This window comes from Dunckerocampus dactyliophorus, chromosome 12, assembly GCF_027744805.1.
Source record: "Dunckerocampus dactyliophorus isolate RoL2022-P2 chromosome 12, RoL_Ddac_1.1, whole genome shotgun sequence".
Classification (NCBI taxonomy): domain Eukaryota; kingdom Metazoa; phylum Chordata; class Actinopteri; order Syngnathiformes; family Syngnathidae; genus Dunckerocampus; species Dunckerocampus dactyliophorus.
Genome location: NC_072830.1, coordinates 2,588,658 through 2,609,082, shown reverse-complemented (window position 1 = coordinate 2,609,082; position 20,425 = coordinate 2,588,658). Strand labels below are relative to the sequence as shown.

The window sequence follows — 20,425 nt, the reverse complement described above, 5'->3', positions numbered from 1 at the left end:
AACGGCCTGCCTGGCAGAGTTCCAAGACCAAAACCACTGCTGAACAAAAACAACATTCAGGATGGTCTCAATTTTGCCAGAAAACATCTTGATGATCCCCAACACCTTTGGGAAAATACTCAAAAGTTGAACTTTTTGGAAGGAGTGTGTCCCATTACATCTGGCATTTCAGAAAAAGAATAACATAGCAACAGTAAAATATGGTGGTGGTAGTGTGATGGTCTTCAGGACCTGGAAGACTTGCTGTGATGAATGGAAGCATGAGTTCTGCTGAAGGAGAATGTCCGGCCATCTGTTGGTGACCTCAAGCTGAAAGCAACTTGGGTTCTGCAGCAGGACAATGATCCAAAACACACCAGCAAGTCCACCTCTGAATGGCTGAAGACTTTGGAGTGGTCTAGTCCAAGTCCTGACCTGAATCCTATTGAGATGCTGTGGCATGACCTTAAAAAGGAAAAGCCTCCAATGTGGCTGAATGACAACAATTCTGCTAAATTCCTCCCCAGCGCTGGAAGAGACTCATTGCAAGTTATCACAAACGCTTGATTGCAGTTGTTGCTGCTAAGGGGGGCCAACCACTTATTAGCTTTAGGGGGCAATCACTTTATCACACAGGGACATGTAGCTTTGGATGTTTTCTCTCCCTTAATAATAAGAAGTTTCATTTAAAAAGTGCATAAAGTGTTGAGTTGTGTTGTCATTGACTAATATTTACATTTGTTATCTGAAACATTTAAGTGTGACAAACATGCAAAAAAAGAAGACATCAGGGAGGGGGCAAACACTTTCACACCACTTTGTTGTGGCAAAAGTACTAGATATTGTGTGTGTGTGTGTGTGTGTGTGTGTGTGTGTGTGTGTGTGTGTGTGTGTGTGTGTGTGTGCGTGCGTGCGTGTAAAAGCATCCACATTCCAGTCCCCCAAGAAGACTGCTATTTGTAGCAGGATGATTTTCAGTCATGTATTAGCGCACATCATTAATTGTGTTTTGCATGTGAGCACACACGCCAGGCATTTGCTCATTCTCAGTCTGCAAACACGCACGTGCATGTGCATTTTAATCACACAAAGACTTTCCATATAGACACCGTTCTGTGTGTGTGTGTGTGTGCGAGAGAAAGCGCTACACGGCGCACAAAGAAAGGAGAAGCTATTGGTGCGTTTTGTAATTACAGGAATTAAGCGTATAACAAGGACAGTGTAATTATACAGCCTGTCTAATTGCTTGTGTTACTGAAGGGAAACCACGCAGATACAATACAATTAGAGGTGCATGTTTGTGTGTGCGTGATTATTCCTCTTTCTTGTCTAAATTGAAAAAACTGGAGCAAAAAAAAGATGTTAGTTGTTAGTAGTTAGCATTCCTACCACAATAAAAGCAGCGTGTGTTCCAGATAAGACACAGTGCCTTTAATAGTGTAGTAAGTTTTTTTTATAGATGTTTGTGTCAATACAGTGGCTTCGTTAAAGGGGCTCTTGAGGTGCTAAGGATTGATCGGCTGGCTGTGAAAGCACACTTTAAGGCAAGAAGATCTTCATGTCGACGCTGCTTTTACTTGCAGTTTCTTTTCAACTATTTACAATATTGACTTTCCAGCTTTTAGTACGGCTTGCTTGTTGAAGCGTGAACTATGCTGAGTACACCCCGCACAGGTCACCAAACAAGCATTCATCCTCACACTTACTCCCGTGGACAATTTGGTCTCCAACATGCAGGATTTGGGGATGTGGGAGGAAACGGGAGGATGTGGCGTAAATCCACGCACACACAAGGACGGCATGCAAACGCCACACAGAGACTCAAACCCACAACCACTCGGGTATGTGGCACATGCCTTCTCCGCGAGGACCACCGTGCTGCCCACCCCCAAAGTAGTAAAGTAGCGTGCGCACCACCACCACTGCTTTTGGATGATTCTGCTACATTTCCAAAGTTATATAGCGCATAATAGTTGTTCCATTTTCTACTGAACATGGAAAATATCCCACTTCCAAAAGTAACACACTGCAGCGCGCAAATGTTGGATGCTATTTCACTGCATTTGAAAAATATTCTGTTTCCAAACTAATATGGTGCTTAGGTTTGGATTTTATTGTTTCATGATTTATTTATTTTTATTTTATATTAAAAAATATTAAGGTTTTTTTCATTCAATTTCAAAAGTAATATAATGCTTAAACGTTATTTTTGAAAAATGTGTACGTATTTATTTATTCATGTATTTTTACTAAATTTGGATATTTCATTTGCAAAGTAATATAGTGCTTGATTTTTCTCAGGTTTTTCTGCTAAATTGGAAAGATATTTCACTTCCAAAGGAATAGTGTGCTTATTATTGATATTTGCACCATTTTCCACTAAATTTGAAACAATACAAAATGTTCTAAAGTAATGTAGTACTCAACCCAACCAACCCCTTCAGTCGCGCCCATTTTAGACCATTTGGACTCCTCTTTCAAGGCACACAGGACATTGTGTTCCATGGCGATATAAACATGGAACCTACCAAAAGAAACATTCCACTCCCGTCTTTCATCAGAAAAAAACAGTTAGCATGCTAACTACAGCGTTTGTTTCCACCTTTTTCTGTTCTTCAGTAACCAGCAGTAGAACATAGGTAAGTTTCAGGAAAATATCAGTTCCCAACAAAAAAAGGGAGGAAACAACACAAAAAGGCTTGTTTTACATCAAAATAATCATTTATTTCCAAATATAACACTATCAACTATTTACAATTTTCACATTTGGAACTAAACTGCGTGTGTGCACGCGTGTGCACGCATGTGTGTGCATGCTTTAAAATTTCCCTACAATGCATAACCTTCTGCAGGCTACGCTCCTCCACGCTCTTCCACTTCCTCCTTGCTGTCGAGTGTGTTTTTACATGCAAAACATGCATGCCGAGCTCTTATCAAATGCACTTCTGCCACCTTGTGGGCGTTTTTATGCCTTAAGCCTGCGGTAAAAGTGACATCTATTCGTGTGCAGTGCGTCATCACCTCTTTATGCCTCTTGCACAAAAAACTTAAGAGACATCTTGAGTGTCGAATGAGTTAATGTTAAGTTTCCAAAGTAACACAGTGTTTAACTTTCAGTCACGTTTGACTAAACTGGGCCAAAAAGTCCATTTCCAAAGTGAATAAACACAGTAGTGTGTAACATTTGTATGATATTCTGCTAATCTTGGGCTCGCTGGCAGGTGGTGATGCTGTCAGCACAATGAAGCGTTTGTTTGTGTGAAGTCAGTGTGCAGCCGGCTAAGGAGAAGGGGGCGGGGCAGCACGGGGAGGCCAGCCAATCACAGACAAACTGACACTGATACTTTTTAATGCTATTCTGGGAGATTTGCTGTTCACGTCACTTGTTATTGCGTCACACAATCAAATCCAAACGAAAATGTTGTAATATAAGAACATTCAACAATAATGTTTTTTTAAATGTTCTTAACATTGTGCTTTTTTCGGCCATATTCAACAGCAAAGTACAATGACGTGAAGTTTTTGTTTCCAGTTCTTTTGACAAGCCGTCCCAGCGCTCGCCGCAGCGGTGGCCCGACCGAAAATGTGATGCTAATTTGGACATCAGCTTGAACATGTCTACCCACAATGCACTGGCGGAGTTTTAAGTGTGATGCATGACTTTAATTCCGTAAGCAGAATGTGGCCGCAGTCTGTGTGAATGGAGGAGAGGAAGGGACAAATGAGGAAGGAATAAAGGAGTGCAAGGTGCACTGTGCACGTGTGTGTGTGTGTGTGTGTGTGTGTGTGTGTGTGTGTGTGTGTGTGTGTGTGTGTGTGTTGGAGAAGAGGAGGGGGTTCGCATTCCGCTACAGTCACCCCTTGTCCGAGGGCTTTCGGATGGCCGAGACGCAGCCAAGGGAAGGAAGCAAGAAAGCTGGAGGAGAGGGAGCGAGCGAAAAGGGGAGGGGCCGCAGTGGCTTTGTCTGCTTCCCACGTTTCAAAGCCAGTCTTGAAAAATGAATAGACAGAGGAAAATCAATTGCATGACCTTCACAGAGAGAAAGAGGGAGAGAGATTGAGAGAGCAGCGGATGAGGAGGGGAGGGGGAGCCAAGAGAAGGAAGGAAGGAAGTGAGGGAGGAAGGGAGGGAGTGTACAGAACGTGGAAGGAAGAAAACGAATGAAAAGGACATTTTTAAAGAAGGCAAAGTAAAAGCAGCGACGCTGTTCATTCTCATTCAGCGTGCGTCTTTATTTATGTCACTTTAATCAGCGCATCCAAGGACAAAAGCCTTATTATTTTTATGGACGTGCACTTGTTTAAGTTCCACAGCATTAGGGACACCTGCACACTCGTCCCACATCCAATACAGGAGCACGAGCAACACTTCTGCCTTTAGGTACAGTATACAATACGGGTATTATTGTGCTTGGAGTTTTCTCTTTCTAATATGTTGCTCACCTTATGGTTTAAACCACACTTTGTCAGCCTGCGAGCTACAGTACTTCTAAAATGACCTACCTCCTACTCTAAATATAGAAACTACGTACATTTACTAGATTTCTAAATACAAGTATTTATGTACTTTGTACATGTATATCAGGGTGCATGCACTTTTTCAGCATGCAAGTTCCAAGTCGACATGATCTAGCTCGTCCTATAAAACATATAACACATATGTCAAATCTAACCGGTAAACTTGGCAACTACGACACTAAATACGAATGGTTAGTATTTCACGTTCGCACTTTCAAAGTTTACAGGTAATCAAAGTACAGTAGACGCCCCTACAATGTAAATAATGCGTTCCGAGAACCTTTATGTTATAGGGTTTTTATGTTATAGGAAGCATAAAATACATGTAAATAGCCTAATCCGTTCCAAGATCTTCCCAAACTCACCCCTTTGGCCCTTCAAAATATTCAAAGTCCACCAAATATGGTGGGAAAATATAAGAAAACATTAGCATAAACATAGTAGAGTAACATTCCAATATAAAATAAGGTAATAAATAAGATTACTGTAAATGAATAAAACTGAAAAACAAAAACAATCCTACCGTTCAGGAGAACGCAAGTGGAGGCAGGAAGGAGGAGGAGGACTAGCCTGAGTCGAAACGCAACTCAAAGAGTCTAAGAGTCAGCTGGTCTCACAGACAAATGCACACGCACTACACGATAATGCTGTGTGCAAAATTTTAATTTGTAACTTAATTGTTTAAGTTAGTTTAAGGGCGACTACGAAGAGGAAGGGACAAGCCTGTCTCTCACACAAACTCACGTACCTGCTGTGTAAGTCAGCCAATGAGATGAGAGCATAGGCGGTGCCCCGCTAATCAGCCAATGAGATGAGAGCGGAGCCGGTGCCCCGAAAATCAGCCAATGAGAGCGTGAAGCGTCAGAAGGCGTCACCAAGTGTACTCTTTTTTTTTTTTTTAAATCAACTTTATTAAACAAGTGCACCCACTTGACACATTACGTTCTATGGAATTTCTTCCGTAATACGATGCAAAAACTTTACACAAATTCTTTACGTTCAGTGGAATTTACGTAAAAGGAGGTTTACGTTTTGTGAGGTACTACTGTAGTTGATATCATAATTCAATTCAATACGGCAATAAAGATCATTTCGATCAGTCAAAATAGCTAGGTAGTGTTGATTAGACACACACTCCATGTATTAGCGTGTGCTATCAAACATGACACATATACAAGAAATGAAAATGATAATGCAAAAGACGATGCAGCCGAAGTCAAGGCAACATATTCAGAAGCTTTTAGCGATGGACACATTTTCCATTTCATCATGAAATAATAGCTTAAGAAAGGAACGAGTAGAAAAACACGCTTTTCTATCATGGAGTTCAGGACACCCAGCAGAGCCATCAAACTAATAATCCATAGTTAACTCATAATTATTCACATTAATCGCAGATAGAAATCAAGTGGGGATCAAGTAAATCTCTTTGTGATAAACAATTTGATATGCAACTACAACCATAAATACATCAAATGTTGGAAATATGGGCCATTATTTTATTCAAAAAATAATATAAATTTAGAAATCCCCCAGTTTTTGCATGTTTAAAGCGAGCAGCGTTTTGTCCCACCTTTTTAACGGCCCGTAAATGCACCTTCTACCGTTGTCCCACGCTGTACAGATAAACTATGCTATGCTGCATTTTTACCCTTTTTCTTTCAGCTCACATTTGCTCCCAAATGCTGATACTATGTGGGAATGCACAAAGGTAAGATTTGATGACCTTATTGAGTGCGAGCGTGCGTGTTTGGTAACTAGTAATGTTGCTAATGTTGATAACTAGCCAGTGCGGCACGAATGCTAGCTTATGCAGGCGCTGCTCGCTCTTCAGCCGCGGTCGGGGCTGCCGGTAACTACTGGCTCGTACCCAAATTTTGGCTCGCAGGTCAGGGCAAAGAATCAGCCCAGGACGGTGCCTCTCTGTGGGTGGCAGTAGGCAAGTGCCGGAGCCTACCTTCTCGTGTCTCTGTCACGTCGATGTAGTCCGCATTCCAATCACAGCGACAGTAGATACAAATAACTGTGGTCTTGTTGTGAGAGCCAACTGCCAGGGCTTTGAAGCTAAATTCACCAATCAAAATACCCTTTATTTTTCCATTTCTGCTTAGCATTTGTGGCGCCAGCCGCTGCTACTTGCTCAACCTACGGTGTGGGCCGGGGGTCAAACATGACGTGCACACGTTAATCGCGCGAAGTGCCGTTTGCGTTAACTCTGACAGCCCTACTTAAAACAAATATATAGTGCCGAACCGTCCTGCAGAATTTTGAACTTGGAAACGAGTCAAGTTCCAAAATAATAGTGCTTGGCTTTCATATCCATCCATCCACCCTTTTTCTTTGCGTCTTATCCTACTCGGGTTGCGGGGGTATGCTGGAGCCTATCCCAGCTGACTTTGGGTGAGAGGCGGGGTACACCCTGGACTGGTGGCCAGCCAATGGCAGGGCACATATAGACAAACAAGCATTCACGCTCACATTCATACCTATGGACAATTTAGAGTCTCCAATGAACCGAACAGGAAAGGAAGCGCCCGGAGAACACCCACGCACGCACGGGAGAACATGCAAACTCCACACAGAGATGCCACATCTCATGACCGTGTGGCCAACATGCTAACCTAGCTTTCGTGTCATTTTCTACTACATTTGGAAAATAATGTACAGTTAATAGTTAAATCAAGCTAAGATGATTGATTTGAACCAGGAGATGTAGTACACAGTAGAAGAACAATTAGGGAAAAGAATTCAGTGGAAGTTTTGAAAGGGCCTGCCTGTTGCGTTATATGCACACTATGGCACACTACTCCCCAGTCAAGACCTATCCAGTGGTATAACGTGTGGGGGTTAGTCACACGGTGTGATCTGAAGGGTGGGTTCCTAATCAAATGGCCGTTTTTAACTTTGGCCGTCAGTTACGTTGCCATGGTTACACACATAACATGTTACCACATATGAATAGGGCTCTTCCGCCCCAATCGAGACCTATCCAGCGATATATCTAACATGTGGGGGTTCTTCACACAGTATGGCCTGAAGGATGGGTTCCTAATCAAGTGACCGTTGTCAACCCTAACCGTAAGGCTGATTCATCAGTGATGTCATGCCCAATGATGTCCAGCGCCGTACGTGCCAACAACTGCCAAGCACAAATGGAAACAAGCACCCGTGAATGAAGTTGTGTATGTTTCCAAATGTGGCGCAAGTCAGTCGTTAACAGGTGCAACATGGCAGCTGGAGGGCGCCATGGACTCCATGGACCCCCCCCCCCCCCCCCCCCCATCTTTTACAAGGTATTGAACAATGACGGCTGCAGCAACAGGGCCGGCCTCAAGTGTTTTACTGTCTCTGTTAGTGAGGTCAAACACACCTCTCGCCCGCCGAGCGCCACTGACATTGACTTTCACTCCACTCGCCTCGCTCTCCCTCCCTGCCGTCGTCCACCCCCACTCCGCCTCCCTCCTGTCGCCGCACCCCCAGTCTCCCCCCCCGCATCTGCCACCCCTCTAATTCGCGGCGTTAAAAGCAGCCGGAGCTTTTAAGGCAAGTTAATTGCACTCAAATTATGTTCGACCGCGAAAAGAGCGAGGGAACGACGGAGCAGAGACAGACAGAGGGAGGGATGGATGTTAGAGGGAGAAGATAATTGCGCCAGAGGGGGACGCAGCAATTAGGGTCACTCTTTCTTTATCTGTGCGTCTGTCGAGCCGATGAAACATCACCATCGGATGCTAGTAAACAACTTGGCAGGTGATCGTGCTCTTGTTTTGAAAGGGTGCAAGCGCTCAAGTTAAGCGACAGTGACACATCAGATGGTGGACGGGGGGAGCTCCTGTGACTGTTATCGGGTTCCTGTGGCAACGGGCTAACCTGGTTAAAACGGTTGACCCTGTGGGGGAGGAGAGGATGTGTGTGTGTGTGTGTGTGTGTGTGTGTGTGTGTGTGTGTGTGTGTGTGCTTGTGCGACCATTAGTCATGAACTTAACTGAGACTAAATTATGTATTAGACAGCCGTATAATGAAAATCATTAAAATGAAATTTCTGTCTTTTCTCCTGGCGGAGCGCTGGGGAGACCCGGAGAATTGACCTGCGAGTCAGACCATAATTAACGTGTGCGATGGCTCCCTGTCCCGGTGTTTCTTCCTCCCACAATGAAATTAAGCCTTGCAGCCAAGTCCCAGCTCGCCAGTCAAAGGGGAGCTGGATACCGATCACACGTACGCGTTTACGGCAAGATCTCATGAGATTTGAGCACAATTGTCCCAAAATGTTGCATTTGAAGTGGACTATTGTGTAGTGGGAGTAGCATTACACTCCCAAAGTACACACACATTTCCCGCCAAGGCCAGAGAATCATACCTTATAGCGCTCCATTCCTTTGATCAGGAAACCCACATCCTTGATCATCTATCCAAGGCCACACTAAAATGGAATATTATTTGCACGGCCACCGCCGCACCCGCCCACAAAGGTTAGCGGAATACCTGCCATGTACTTTACCCTTGACGGTAGACACAAATGCTACATTTATATAACCGTATTGATGCCAACATGTGGGAAAATGAATGTATTTCTCATCTTTAATCATCACACAGGTGGTCAGCAGGTTACTGTGTCTTGTGGTTACATACCCGCGCCCATAAATGAACGAAAAACATCATTTTGGTCCGTAAACATGAGACTGACTGGAAAACTGGTTACAGCTGATGAATACAATAGGTGACCACTGTTGGCCAAACCACGCCAAAACAACATCAGCAAACTCAACTTACAAGACCGCGCCAACCGGCTGGCAGCCGAGACCATTGGGCCACACCACAGGCCAGTGCCGTGAACTATTGACAGTCAAATGCATTTCCTGTAACTTTTGCTCGATGGTTTGGTGGTGTTATTGGACTCGAAAACGTGTAAACGCCGCATGAGTTGGCCTGAGGATTAGAAATGGATGTAGGCTTCATATAAAACCGCCGGAGCTCACAAATGAAATGATTCTGCGCCTCCAAAACTCCCAAAACTGAGTGTTGCGTTTCTTTTTTCCTTGAGTGTATAATGAAATAAATTAGGGACCACTGTTAACGCGTTATTTTTGACAGCCCTAACGTACGTAGTTTGATCTTTTGTTGGATTAGGGACCTGACTCACAGAGGTTTCTTACAAAAGCCAAACAATATTGTTGGTAAAAAAAAGTACATTCAGCAATACTTTGGTTTCAGCGGAAGCCAAAAAATGTGGATTGGGGCATCCCTGATGGCGCGGCGTATGTTATGGACGACCGACGCAGGTGCACGATGAATGATGAACGCTCACGGACACACATTGAGATTTGAGAGAGCTGGGCTTTTCGTGTACATAGATCAAGTTTTACGTCTTTCAGTTGAGCTCATGAAGAAAGGGAGGTGTGCAGTTGATGTGACGGCTCCTCCCTCCAGTTAGTAATCGTAACGTCCACCTTGCCAAATAGAGATGCACAGAAAGACTGGCAAATAATCCACCAAGTCAGCAAAGTTGTATGATGTGAAGTACACAAAACGATGACACATGGACCCAAATGCTATGGAAGAGCAAGTGTGAGTGCCCTTTCAGTGAGCGTCGAAGAATTTCCACTTTGGTTCATATTGGGACTTGTGGCAGGCGTCCTCACTTATGTGTGAATAACGCACGGATCTTCATGACAAAACACGCAGGAGGCGGCTGTTGTATTCATGAAGGTGTACCATTTGGTTCCCATCCAAATTAGAATTGTTCGGCCTCTGCCGCAAAAGCCACTGCAGTTTATTGATTGCAATGACTTCATGTTGAAATTGTTTATGGCCTGACATCAATTTACAAAATGTAGTCATCCTTTAACAAATGGAATCATCTACACACACACACGTGCACACACACGCATGCACGCACACGTGAAATGAAGTTCACAGCAGCGCTACAGAGGGATCTTTGTTCTCCAAGTGAGATACCAACACCACTGTGGGGACCCTCTCTTCACATGTGCACGTGATTGTGCACGGACACACACACACACACACACACACACACACGCACACCATGTCCAGTGTTTTGGTTTCCTGGCCGCCCTATTGTACCCTGGCAGTCTTTAATAAATGGCCCTCTGTGTGTTTGGGAGTGTGAGTTTAAACTCATCCATCAGAGCCCCCACACCCCCGACCGCCCCGCTCAGGCTCATGTCACATGGAGTGTTTCCCTCGCCCTGTTCACACTACTCAGCACTGCTGATCAGCCACCATCACCTTCACTCCTCCTGGGATCTCACACACACCCACTGCACGTCTATGTATGACCTTTCAGATTGCTATGATACCGCCATGATGGGTGATGCTTCCTACACACTCTCCGGCTCCATCACGCCCCCCCACACACACACACACAAGTGAAGCTGGCGGGCAGTGAGAGAGGGAGACGGGCTGCCAGCCCCTCCCCCTTCCAGGCACTGACTGGCTGGCTGGCTGGACTGAAGGGTCCCAGCACCAGACCCCCTTTCATAACCCTGAATGGACTTGCCTTATTTATATTCACACACTGTCACACAGAGGGAGGGGGACCCCAACCTCACAATGCCACTGTGGCTTTGTCCGGTAACTCTGTATTTATGTGTGTGTGTTTTTTTTGTTTTTTTAGTCAGGGTAGGTGGGGTGCTGTGTATTCTGTGCATGAGAAATCATTGCCGTGTGTATTCCTGAGGTGCGTGTGTGTGTGTGTGTGTGTGTGCATGTGTGTGTGTGCGTGTGTGTGTCTGTAGCGCTAATGGAATGCCTCCCTCTTCTATTCACTGAACTCACATCACAAGCAGGCAGCTGGGCAATATATATATATATATGTGTGTGTGTGTGTGTGTGTGTGTACCCCCCCCCCCCCGCGTTCAGTTGTAACCCAGAGCAGCGCTTTCATTTTCCTGTCATAACGTGTATTGATTTCCCTCAGCCTCACAGTGACACACACACCTAAACACACACACACACACACAGATGTCCGATGATCCCTAAAATCGTGCACACACACACACGCGCACACACACACACACACACGTAGTCGTTGTCGGCCTTGTTCAAAAGCAGCCCTGTTGGAGTGAGATTAGTTCCCGCATATGGTCTCCACACACTGGCAGGTGCACTATCCCCCCCCCACCCCCCCACTGCTCCCTCTCAACATAAAACAGTAAATACGACTGATTGGTGAATTAATCTTGCACGTCACAGAGGGCCCCCGTGTGCCAGCGTTCCCTTGGAAGAAAGTGATCACTCTCGCCGAGCTTAGTGTTTTCTCATTTTCCCCCCGCCTTAGCCTCGCTGCTTTTGCTCATACCTATCTTCTAACCTGCCTGCCCCCTACCCTCCTTCGTCGTACAAATCCCCCGCACCCGCCCGCCTAACACCTCCAACTCTATTTGTATTGTAATTGCCTCGGTAAACAGCACCACTTTGGCACAGGAGCAGCTCTGATAGCTTGTATTTGGGATGCATTAGGAGTGGCGATGCAGACACTATGAGTGTGTGTGTGTGTGTGTGTGTGTGTGTGTGTGTGTGTGTGTGTGTGTGTGTGCGTGTGCGTGTGCGTGTGTGTGTGTGGAGGATTGCGTGCATTAAGCTGCACTCCTCCTTACACGCCATGCTTTCTTTTAGTTATTTCTTCTTTTTATTTATATTGCTATTGTATTTTGGCCCTTATTATGTTTTAGTCTTCTTAATTTGGGACGTTCCGATCAGGGTTTTATGCTGCCGATTCCAATGCCGATCATTCAGGACTGAAATCGGCCCATACCAACACCGATCACATGTATTAATGATACATTATTTATGAGTGCCATTGGCCAGGGGTGCCATTTGAAGGTAAATAGGTCATTACTAATGGGACCCAGAATTCCTGGCTGCACCCCAGCTATTGGCTATGATATGAAAAAAGGAAGCACAACATCACCTTCATTTAGACAAAAACATATCAGACAACATACGTCACTGCATGGTGGAGCTTCCAGAGGATGAAACGCCTTCCTTAAGGAGACTTTGGATGTGAGAGTACATTGCTGGGACTTCCAGGTACGAGAGAAAGCACTCGGCGACTTGGAGTCTTCCACTGCTGAGAAAGGCTGCTCATCTCGTCCGATGAATTAAATTATTTTTGGGGTTGTTAGCTTAGCCTTCTGACTGTCACACACATACGGGCGAGGCACATATGGCTGCCGTTTGAATGATGATCACACCGTGAGCCTCCAAAACTCACCCTAATCCGCCTACTCCATCTTTTTAACGTGCTCCCCCCCCCACCGTTATGTCGTGGCATGTGTTGGCAGTTAATAACAAACATGTCTTGTTTGTGGGAGGGGTGTCATTCCGCTGCCAAAGATGTTAGTTAGGTCAAGAAATGATCGCTGTGGGCTGCAATAGTGCTAGCCACCGGTGATCGGCTTTTGCGTTGAAAGGCGTTTATCTTTGCATTTATTGGAAATGAAAACATAATATGAAATCTTCAGGAGCTCCCTGTAAAATTACGCAGCTGTTTTTGGTGGGGGTGGGGCGAGGTTTGCACCTCACACAACAATTTCGCTCTGCAAGTAGAAAAAAACAAAGTTGTCATGCAGAAGACTGAAGCAGACTCGTCTGGTGACGTCGTGTCAAAGAAGGTGAAAGTGAAATTAGACATGATCGATCAACATTGACTTCTTGCTGAAAGGAGGCAACAATCATGAAGGGTAAAGATGGTATTTTTGAGCATATGAAAGGATCTGCTCCTATGACATGGACAGTGATAACAGCATAAGCAGCACAGTGGTCTCATTATGGACATGTCCTCCTCTCAGCATAACGAATAAAACAACATTTCATTCATGTATTCATTAAATAAATTATTAATTTAATTCATTATTATTTTTAAATGAATTTAATCATTTTATTTATTTATTTTTATTTAGTATATCGAGGTAGCGGGGTGATTTACAGTATAAACAAGCTAATATATAATGAGAGAAAAAAACTGGACGAAATCATGTGAAAATGGTATTTTAAACTATTAAAAAACACGTAAAATAATTCAAATAAATGAATTATTATTAAGATTTTGTATTCACAGTTCACACAGGAGCTCTGTTTACGATCGGTCATGGTGTCAACAAACGTTTCAGACAAACATGACCTCAAATGACTGAAGTGTGAAGTTCAAAGTAGGCGTGTAACGATTGGTTTTAATAACAAGTACATTCATGTCACGAGCCATGGTTGCCCATATGATTCAAAGACGATATTGGTTCATTTAGAACGATACGATCCAAAACGATTCAGTAACTTCAAATCGATTCTGTAATTTTTTAGGCAAAAATTCAAGCAGTGTGACTGTGAAATAAATCCAGATCGGTGTAGTTGGATCATAGGAATATAAATCATTGCTGTATCAATGAATTACACCCCTAATCCAAACTATCAATGACAGTCTATTTTAGAGCATGAAGAGCTGGTATCGGAAGTATTGATATTTCAGTATTGCTCTGGACATCACTACATTTCACAGTGACCAACAACCCAGCAAAGTGTGAAACCCAGCAAAGTGTTATGATCTCTCAGTACTGTTCGGTCCGGCCCTTTTACCAGGGCGTGGACCACCTGGGTTCTTTAAATCCATCAACTGTGAAATAACTATCAAAGTCAAAAAGAAAGTTTAGCAACTTATTCTATTTGGAGGGAATACAAGCAGTTGTAATGCCAGCACTGGAGAGAGCAGTCAGCCACCCAGCCAAAGTCGAGCGAGGTCAGAGCGGTCTCTAAAATGAAAGTGAGTTGCTCTTCCTCAGAGAAGATATCAGAGATATCATTTGTGTATTGGTCTGACCTGCTTTCAACCAGCAAGAAGAAGAAAAGGCACCTCCACCATGCAGACATGTCCACAGTGTACCGTCACGTTGGATGTCGGATATTGGGCTCTGTAGCTTCAGCGGTAGTTTCTCCTCACTGTTCCCAGACTCCTGTGTCATGGTGCCATGGTGGCCATCGAGACATTTCAGGTATCAACTGATTGCCACCCTTATGTGAGTGATGGTCTCACCTTGGCCACCCTCCATCCAGCCGCTTCTCCACATTAGGGTGCCAGCTGACTTTGGGCGACAGGCGGGGTACACCCTGGACTGGTCGCCAGCCAATCGCAGAGCACATATAGACAAACAAGCATTCACACTCACATTCATACCTATGGACAATTTAGAGTCTCCAGTGAAGCTAACATGCATGTTTTTGGAATGTGGGAGGAAACCGGAGTACCCGGAGAAAACATGCAAACTCCACACAGAAATGCCCAAGGGAGAATCGAACCAAGGTCTTCCTGATCTCCAGACTGTTACTGAGTACCTTGGCTACCCCAATTAAACATTTCTGGCTCTGCCACTGCTCACACCGGAAGCGCTGCTCAAACCGCTGGGTCTTTATACTAGGGACCGTCAATAAATTACTATCGCGCTGCAGAGAGTTTGTTTCAAAAAAAAAAAAAAAGAGTCCGATATTCTAACCATGTCAAATGATTAGTCCTACCCTAAAAGTATTTTTTACAAATTTGATCTTTTCTTGTATGGACTCTTATTGCGTCTTTTGTTGGATTAGGGACCTGACTCACCGAGGTTTCTTCCAAAAGCCAAACAATATTGTTGGTCATGCTGTGGAATAAAAAAGTACACTCAGCAATACTTTGCTTACATTATTTTGAATGCTTTGAAGAGCTATTTTCAGAACCATATTCTATTCCATAAATTCATGTTTGGAACAAATTATTATTATTAAAAAATTATTATTTATTTTTTTTAAAAAGGATTGGTTCTGGATTGGATCGGATCAGATTGGTAAGACTTAAAAAAAAAAAAATTGATAGGATTGAAAGCAAAAAAATGTGGCTCAGCACATCCCCAGTATTTATCCAAAACAGAGCGGAAATATTCCATTCCTAACAATACTGAGCGGGAATGTTTGCAGGACTGTTGCTTCAGCTTAGTTTGACTTTGCATTCACGGCTTCCTGATGGGTGTTCCTGTCTCTTTTGCAGTAAGACGGACTTCTCATTCTCTGGCCACTGACATATTTGAACAGCACCTGGGGGCGCACCTCCTACAGGTAACCATATTCCTTTTCTTTCTTTTTTTTTTACAACCTGACTTTGCAGCACGGATAAACCCTAAAGCTTAACAGCACATATTCCCAGAAAGCTTCCAAGTCAGTAATGGCCATAGAAAGTCATGGGAGGACAACATTTTTAGCTGCCCTGTGTACTTTTTGCACCGGCTGAAGAAAGGCGGTGGAGCAAAAGGGCTGCAGTAGGGATGAAGTGCAGGATGTAGACACTCAGAAGAAGCTGCAGATTAGGAGGAAAGCTGAGGGGAGGATGCCGTTTGGAGGAGCAAGGAGAGCAGGGAGGGATAAGGGAGAAACTACAAGGATTAGGGGAGGAATGAAATAAGGTAGGACGAGTGGGGAGCAGGTGCAGGCGAGCATAGGTTAGGAATGTAGAAGTTGTGTCAAAATAAAGAACAAGTACAGAACAGTCTCCCCTGGCATTAAGGAGGGATGGGGGACTTAAGGGGGTTGATAGAAATCAAATTAACGTAACACCAAAAAGGAAAAAAAAAAAAGTGTGATTCTTTCCTCCCTCGCCGTCCTCTGGCCGTAATAGCCTGATAATTGCACTTTAGTTCTCCGACATTCAGGCGGCCGGTTTTCTCCTCGCCACGACACAAGACCCCCCCCCCATACGGACACACATTTGCATACTGGATGTGTCACTTGCATAAATTACCACTGCCACTTTAAGCAGTGGGCCGCCAAAATAGCAATCGTTCTTCTAGAGCAAAGTGGCCCTGCTCAATGTGTGTGTGTGTGTGTGTGTGTGCGCGTGTGTGTGTATGTGTGTGTGTGCACTTGTTGTGACGGTTAATATTTTTCTGTGAAGCAGTGCTCTCTAATGGGCTGGTTGTATACCTTTCACTTCTCATTAGAATCACTGCAGGCTGTAATGACTCGAGTTTTATCTGTGTCTCTTCTGCTGGCTGCATATGTATGTACTATGTGCCTGCGTGTGCCTGCGTGTGCGTGTGTGCCTGCGTGTGTGTGTGTGTGTCAGGAGAGACAGTGTAATGCTTTGCTTGTGAGTTGATTACAGCCGATTGAAGCAGCGCTGGCCTATGCACTCTGCTGCTCAGAGTCTCTTCTATGTGCTTATCTTTGTGTGTGCATGTGCATGTTTTTCCTGCTTTTTGTGCACGTGAATCTGATAGGACAAGTGAGGACCAGCATTTTTTTTTTTAAAGCAAGTGGCCCGCCCTTTCCTGCTTTGCATCTGTAATACCGATCTTGTTGACAGCCTGCATCAATGACTTGCTTCATGTCTACTTTTATATTCATGCATTAATGTGCTAAGTGTGTGTGTGCGTGCGCGTGTGTGTACATGTGAGTCTAGTCAGGCCGAGGGGTGACGGGTTGTTTGTTCTCCCATTGTAATTTGTTCGATACATGCTAATTGCTCTAATTTGTCTGTCTTGTCTTTGTTTGCCTGTGTGTGTGTGTGTGTGTGTGTGTGTGTGTGTGTGTGTGTTCTTGTATGTGCACAGTCTTTGGATGGCTTTGTGTTCGTGGTCAGCCACGAGGGACGCTTTCTTTACATCTCAGAGACAGTTTCTATCTACCTGGGACTCTCACAGGTAAGGCAAACTCAACCCACACACACCATCATTTCACTTAACACGGGTTCATTAAGTTCTTTGTAACCCCCTTTTTCCCATTGGAGTCATTTATACAGTCTTCCCTCGTTTATCACGGGGGATAGGTTCCCAAAATAGCCCGCAATAAGTGAAATCCACGAAGTAACCAACTTTATTTGTGTCCAATGATTGTATATGTTTTTTAAGGCTGTAAAAGCCCTCACCGTACACTTGATACACTTTTCTCAGACTTGTTTGAATTTTAATAATCAACCTACTGGGTTGGACACAAGTGACTGACAAATGACTCACACGAATTTCACTCCTCTGACTGTGCCTGGCACTGTTCGACTGTACTGTAGCATTTTTGTATCCTTATTAAAACATTTTGCTCCTGTCATCGTATTTTACTCCTCCTCCTCGTCCTCCGTGAACCAAAGATTCATTTATTTCGTAATGACGCCCTACAGCTGTGTAACATCTACCTTCCCTCAGCATGTCCACAAGTCCAACTTCTTGTGCCATGGTTAGCATCTTCCTCTGCCTTTTGGGTGCAGAATGTTTTGTCTGGTTTTGTTGGGGAGAAAACGTGCAAACATAGTTCAGAGTTGATGCAAGCTGTTGGCTAGCGATCAGACAACAGGAAACACCGCAGTTTGGCGCGAAGGGGATTGATTGACAAACTTTTGCCAGCAAGGGCCACAAACTGAAAAATGAAAAGATGCAACTTTGCTACTTTGATATTTTGTAAAGCAACACATGAAAATATGCTAAGGAGTTTTATATAGGGTGTCCCAAAAAATGTATACCGTGTTCCCTCACCACATTATAGTTCACCTTTCGTGGATTCTCTCTGTGGCGGATTTTATAAGTGGAATTTTGCAGGGTTTTTTAACAGCGTATGAATGCGCATTGTGTTGTGTGTCCTTGTGGTGTATCAGAGCGGTCTATGGGTGCTCTGTTGTGTGTGTCTGTTATTGTATTTCCTACTGTTACCAGTAGAGGGTGTTGTATACTCATGTGAGAGTTGAAGAGTATCCAGTTCTTCTCAGTAAATAGCCACAACAGTCCTGATTGGCTAAGGGAGAAGCCGCCCATTGTGTTCTGTGTTTTGATCTCCTTCATGCAGGACTGCCCGTTTCCTGTTGTATGTTTGCTAGCTTCCCATCGATCATACATGCTGAATGAAGGCAGAAGTTACGCGGTTGTAGGGCGGCTGGAATACTCTAAATGAATCTCTGGGTCATGGAGGACGAGGAGGAAGAATATGCTTTAACAAGGATACAACAACGCTACAGCCGAACGGCGCCAGGACAAACGATGAAGGAGTGAATACACATGAGTCACTTCATTTCTTGTGTCCAGTCTTGTAAGCTGAGCATTAAAATTCAAAGGAAATGTGAACTTTGAGAGTGTTTCAACAAGGGAGAAATGTCTGTCTGAGGAAAGTGTATAAGTGTATGGTGTGGTCTTTTACAGCCTTAACACATATAGAATCATTGGAAACAAATTAAGTTGCCATAAATGAGGGAACGCTGTACACACTTGAAATAACTGTAAACTAGGTGGTTATTAGAATTTGTTCCATTTTCAAAGTGTAATAGAATTTACAAACATCATTTTATTCTTTTGTCACCGCCTGTTCTCAAACAGACGTCCGTTCTGATCCCGACACCGCTGGCAACGCGAAGCAATGGAATCGCACACGTCACGAAATAATTCCCTTGGTGTTGGCATGCATTCACGTCCTGTGGTCCAATGGCTGCTCTGAATTCAGCGACTGTTGCAGCTCTTATAGCATGAACTTTGTCTTTTAGGTATCCCATAAAAAAGTCTAGTGGTGTGAGGTCTGGTGAACGCGGAGGGTATTCAGCGAAACCCCTCCACCTGTTTAGCAAGATGTCATTAAGGAAGGATCTAACATCGCGATGGTGGTGGAGGCGTGCCCCATCTAGCTGAAAATAAAACTCCTCATCTTCAAAGTCTTCTCTAATGCTTGGCATGACAGACGGCTGCAGCAAATGTGGGGGGCCAAACTGAAAACAACAAAATGATATATTACCTGAATAGTACTTGGGTTTTGGAGAAAACGGTGAATATTTTCAAGAAAAAAAACAGATGTAATACTAGAACAAAGTAGTTTGTATTGGATAACGAAGTCATAATGTGACAAAACTACTGTAGTTGTATTTTGAGAAACAATGAAACATTTGTACTATACAAGTCACAATATTTTGAGAAAAGAGCTTGCAAGGAAAAAGCGCCAGCCTGAAAAGAACAAAAAAAAAAGAATCATATTGTCAAAATAGTTTTTTTTGTGTTAGTTTTCTTTTGAAATGATGTTTCACACTTTGGACGCACCTGGCTTAGCCGCTCAGTTACCCACATTGAACGGTAGTTCTTTGGTGTTGCGTATTTTTGGTTCTCATGGTCAGGCAGACTTACGATGCCATCTACTGGACACGCTTGTAACAACAAGCCATTCATTCACATCATTATAATGTCGGTGTGAGCCAAATCTTCCAATGTAGATGAAAAAAAAAAGAAGAACGTGAAACCCTGCATTGCCTATGATGTAGTTAGTCTGCCATGTCTGTGTTTGTGTGCATGTGAACAGTATATACATGCACGGGTGTGTGTGTGTGTGCGTGTAAGTGAATATCTTTGACGGCTCTCTTCACACGCCCCTCTTTCCGGAGCGCAACCCGGACTGCGTCTCCCCGCTCTCCTGAGCACCCCCACCCGCCCTTCTCTGGCTCTCCAGGTGCTCACCTCTGTTGATTGCCTGTGGCCTCTTGTACTGTGAATGTTAAGTCCTGCCATTTTGCCCAGATGCATAAATAATAACAGTAATTACTGGCCCAGCAATCAAAGTGTCGCCCCGGCACGCCGGGCCTGTCTAGAGGAACAAATCGATAGGCATCTTAAAAGCCACATTGATTGCAGGGAGGGGGAAAAACACCAAGGGGGATGGCATGATAGATAGAGACAGTCGGGGAGAGAAAGAGAGGGAGAGAGGAGGGAAGGGGGGAGCGGAGGAAGGAGGTGAGGTGCGATAAGGGAGGAATGTTTCAAAGCGAGAAGGAGACACAGAGAGAGAGGAAAGAGGGGGGAAGTGAGCTGTGTGCAAAAATAATGGATGTAAATTAGAGTCATTTTAATTGTGGGAATTGGCTGTGATTGAAGGTCTGTGCCAGCCGTGTTAAATAAGCTGATTTTCCTTCTCCATCTCTGTGCAACAACCACAC

The 20,425-nt window shown here is 44.2% G+C and overlaps 1 protein-coding gene across 2 annotated transcripts in view; it reads left to right on the top strand.

Annotated features, from left to right (window-relative positions):
* Positions 1 to 20,425, top strand: part of npas1 (neuronal PAS domain protein 1) — a 67,740-nt gene that overhangs the window by 28,385 nt on the left and 18,930 nt on the right. For both annotated transcript variants that reach the window (XM_054794134.1, XM_054794133.1), the window contains exons 4-5: positions 15,530 to 15,597; positions 17,088 to 17,177. In XM_054794134.1, coding sequence (XP_054650109.1) covers positions 15,530 to 15,597; positions 17,088 to 17,177 — 158 coding nt within the window. The remainder of the gene's footprint in view (positions 1 to 15,529; positions 15,598 to 17,087; positions 17,178 to 20,425) is intronic.